Source organism: Atta colombica, unplaced genomic scaffold, assembly GCF_001594045.1.
Source record: "Atta colombica isolate Treedump-2 unplaced genomic scaffold, Acol1.0 scaffold12, whole genome shotgun sequence".
Lineage (NCBI taxonomy): Eukaryota > Metazoa > Arthropoda > Insecta > Hymenoptera > Formicidae > Atta > Atta colombica.
In genome coordinates, this window is record NW_017259206.1 from 1032367 (window position 1) to 1037326 (window position 4960).

The 4960-nt window shown below is 25.5% G+C and overlaps 1 protein-coding gene across 1 annotated transcript in view; it reads left to right on the forward strand.

Moving 5' to 3' along the window:
• The first annotated feature begins 430 nt into the window (after positions 1 to 430).
• LOC108694380 (glutamate receptor ionotropic, kainate 2-like) overlaps positions 431 to 4960 on the forward strand; it is a 13854-nt gene continuing 9324 nt past the window's right edge. Inside the window, exons 1-2 of the mRNA XM_018203810.1 lie at positions 431 to 524; positions 2219 to 2374. Of these exons, the coding sequence (XP_018059299.1) occupies positions 434 to 524; positions 2219 to 2374 (247 nt within the window). The 5' untranslated portion in view covers positions 431 to 433. The remainder of the gene's footprint in view (positions 525 to 2218; positions 2375 to 4960) is intronic.

Below are 4960 nucleotides of genomic sequence, written 5' to 3' on the forward strand. Positions count from 1 at the left end.
CATTTTTTATCTATGTAAACTGCGCGCAACTTACTGTCAGATTTAAAACAACTATAAACTGAAATCAAAATAGTAATATCACTAAACTGCATCGATTGGATAATGATGTAGCATTACCCACTTAACAATTAACTGCTAAAATTTAAAAAAGCTAAAAAATAAAAACAAAGAATTAGCTTGTGTCATTCAAAGGGGAAAAAAAGCAGGAATTACCTACACACGATAAAAAAATCTGAAATTAATCCATTTTATATATCTATTCTAGCTTTTATATGTTAATTATTTAAAGTATTACGCAGTATACGAAGCGTGACATACAAATGCACACGCGTATTTGACATCGCATCATATTATACTGTTTATATCTTAATTAACACACTCAATATATTTTATCGAATAAATTCACCTTTGTATTTTACATTTATTTATTAAAATGGATCCACGACAGTGTCTGTTTTCGGTTACATCAGTTTTGTTAGTGACAACATTGTGTATCCACGGTCAGATGCGACCGATAAAAATCGGTAAGAACTGATTCTTTTTTACAAAATTAATAAATTTTAAAAAATATTGCTAATGTGTGGAAATTTTGCGTATTATGTTCAAAAGAATCATTTAATGACGGAATTAGCGAAGACCAAAATCTCTATGATAATCTACTCTATTGATAGCTACATAAATATAAATAGCATTTTAAACTAAATCAGTATTTGCATTTCTTTCAACTATTGTGAAAAATTGTTTATAACAAATATTTTTTTCATAACCTTACATAATTTTAAGTCACATAATATTATTTCTCGAATTTTTGTTTTCAAAAAAAATCGTTTAATTACATTAACTTCAAGCAAAAATGTATTAATTTAAAGTACAATAAACTTGTAAATACCAATTAAGAAAATTTTGAAACGAATTAATATAACATTCCATTTTTAGCGACTGTCACATATTAAAATTAAATAACAATCGACTATATAAATTATCAGTTATCTTCTTTTTTATGACAAATTTTATTACGTCATTACGTATTAAAAAACGTTATATGTAACAATGCTATGTCGAATTATAATTAAAATTAAACAGAAAAAGCATATTTAACATAAAAAAATATATTAATACAAAGAAAGCAAAAAAATTGATAATAAAATAATTTTTAATTAAAGTTCATTAGTAATGCATTTTGAGCGTTATAATCAGGGCGTTATAATCAGGTAATGCTAAGTTAAAAAAATAAAAGTTAAAAAGTTAAAAAGTTAATTAATTTTAACTTTACTTAATTATATTTTAGACTCTTAACTTTTTAACTCAATTTAGATACATTTTATCGATAACTATTAATTTTTAATTTGATTTTTTTTAAGTCAATCCTTAGATACAATGCGAGAAGCTAATGAGTATATAATTTAATAATTTTATATTGTATAATCATTACTTGTGAACAAAAATAACCAGATTTTTTAATAAATAAGGTGTAAAAAAGGAAAAATCATGTAAAATAGTCAAACTTTTTCTTTTTTTATGGTTGTTCATTCGAATCAATTTAACTTTTAACTTTTTAATTACTTTTTTTATTAACTTAACTTTTAATTCAATTAATTTTATTATAATTTATATTTTAATTAAATTTTCAAGGCTGTTAACTTTAATTTAACTAAATTAAAAAAAAAGTTAAGTTAATTTATCCAACTCTTTTAGTTACATCATATTCACAAAGGCACACAAGAGAAATATTTTTAACGGTGTTCACATGCGCTTGTTACTTAAGAATGTGCAGATTATCAAGCCGAATATCGAGCCGCGAGCACAGCCTGCGTCCACCTTTAAAGATTTGATGTGAATCTATATTCATTTCGAAAATGTGGATGTACTATATCTTTGAATGTGGACGCAGACTTGGCTCGCGGCTTGATGTTCAGCTTGATAATCTGTAAGACGCACCCTTATATTGATTTAATAAGCGTAATGTAAATTGGAAACTCATACGTAGTCATCAACTAGTATTAGCTATTATTAAAATAAATACATATAATAATTATTTACAGATATAATAGAAAATTAATTGTGATACTATACAAATCTTTTTACCTTAAATAATTATCACTAACAAATTTATTAATTAAGAATTCATCACATTTATTTATGTTTATTCTTTACAATATATAATATTAATATAATATTAATTTTTTAATTAATTTTTCATTTATTAATACATTTTTAGGAGCAATTTTTCACAAAGGCGAAGAAGATCTTCGATCTGTATTCGTAAGAGCAATCTCTGACACAAAAAACGGAAACTATGCATCCACATTTGAACTTGTACCAATTATTAAATACGTCGAAGGCAATACCGATAGCTTTATGACTGCCAAAGCTGGTAAGTACGCGGTGAGATCAATTATTCCAGGCGATTATTCCATTAATATTGACATGTATGTTTTCTAATAATTATAAATCTATTTTCCTACAGCATACACTTATTCTAATTCCAAAGATAGAAATTTAAAAATTTTTTAAAATTATCTTTACAATTATACAGTGTCGGTCATTCTCTGAATAACTCATAAAATATAAATTTTATAGAAAAAGTTTTACATAAAAGTTATAGAATTTAAAAAGATCTATTTATTGATCTTATTAGTTTGATCTTGGATGGCATCGCCAAGATCAAGACAAGATCACATAAATTTTTTAAAAATAGAACACTCTATTTTTTATTTCAGAATCTAACAACTGGTGTCAAAAGCTTTTCAAAACACTGTAATAAAGTTATTTTTCATTTAGTACTTTTTGAGTTATAAGGCTTGAAAGTTATAATACTGCCGACATTAGCGTGTCCGATCAATGGCTAAAACCTTTTGAATATTGTTCAGGATCATATCCTGGATAACATTTGTTAAGATCATTATTAAGGCCATTGGAGATTATTCTTCTTATTTTCATTTTTGTATTAAAAATTATTTTCATAAATTAATTTCCATAAAAATTCATAAATTCATTTCGTAAAAATGAAAATAAAAGGTATAACCTCTATTGTGTGACTTTGATCTTGACAAATATAATCCTGAACAACATTCCAGAGGTTGATCGGATATCTTATGTAATGCTAACACTGGTATTGTGATTTCCAAGCCTTATAACTCGAAAAATACTTAACAAAAAATAACTTTACAGTGTTTTAAAAAGTTCTTGACACCAGCTATTAAATTCTAGCATAAAAAATAAAGATTAAAGATTCCGAATGACGATTTTATTTATAGAAATGAGATATTTTAATGGACATATTTTAATGGACATATTTTTCTCATAATTATATGAGAGGCGTCGAGTGATTCCCAGTGAGAAATGACATCGAAATGAAATCGACTTCGAAATGAAATCGACATTGAATCGATGTCGATTTGATGATTTCAAATTGTCATTATCATTTCTCATTGGGCTTGTCGCTCGATTGACTCGCGATTTATAAATCCGTATTCAACCCTACCTGCGCCCATATACTCGATTTTTCTTGTTTAAAGATCCGAAAATAGCTCCATCTGATAATTGAAAGAATTTTGATTATCAGCGCCATTTGAATATGACGTTAAATATGTTAATTTTTTATATAAGTAAGATAAAATATAATGATTTCAATGAATCAATTAATAAAGATCTTCTTTACTTAAAATCATAAAAATATATACAAAAAACGATAAGCATTAGGAGTCAGTGCTGGAAATCAATTGCGTAAAAAACTTATAGAAATAACGAAAATTTTAAGGATGTTTCGACTTCATTTTGAACCATTTTCAGCACAAATAATAATTAATAAATAATAATAAATTAAAACATAATATCGTGAAAACTCATTCCTGTTATAATTATGACCGCAATGCGGTAGGGGTCCATCATCTTGAACGTTGTACTTTAAAATTATACCTGTAAAATTTTCGTTATTTCTGTAAGTTTTTTTCGAAATTGATTTCCAGTGCTGACTCCTAATGTCCATCATTTTTTTGTATATATTTTTTATATAATTATATAGGGTAAGATTGCTTATTATGGGATAGGTTCCCAAGATAGTGGGATTTCTGCTAAACTAATAAGCACATATGGTTGATTTTATTATGAACTTATTACTCAGAGTGAAACAGATTTAGTAGAAAACTCATTATTAAATCAGTAATAGTGAAAAAAGATTCTTGAAATTGGATGTTATCGAATTTTATTGAAGTTAGTTTTCAAACCTTGTTTTATTATATAATAAATAAATATTTGTAATAAAGTAAACTGCATGCAGTGATAAAGTAAGGTTGTTAAAAGAAAACACGTGATATAATGATTTGTTTAACTATAAAGATTAGATTTGGTGAAACCGCAAAGCATGGAAGTCGTAATATGAGATACTTAGAGTTCCTAGCTAATATAAGAGTATCTAAACAATTTAATATCTCAAAGCATACTATTGAACAAAATAAAAAATGATGATTCTATTGTTAAGATTACTCACATACACACGTACTCACATACACACACATCGAAAAATTATATAATTATTATGTATAACATTCAAATTCTTTGTTCCTACTTGTAATATAATAAAAGCGTATAATAAAAGCATAATATATAAAAGCTTATCTTTATTTTTTTCTTAGTTTTTTGTTATGAGATACAAGAAAACTTTGTACCTCATATTAGGAACCCTTTTTTTGAATGAGCAAAATTGGCACTTTCGATAAAAAAATTTCACATACAACAAAGTATAGCTATTATCGGTAGTTAACTTTTGATGGTAAATCTTGAATATATTTCCGATAAAATTGACACGAATTAAGATTGCAAATTACAAATCTTTAAAAAAAGGTATCTCATATTAGGCAACTTTATTCTATAATTTTATATAATCTCATATAATATAATATATAGAGCGCCTTTAGAATCAGTCAAAGTTGGAATAATATAATATAATATAATATAATAT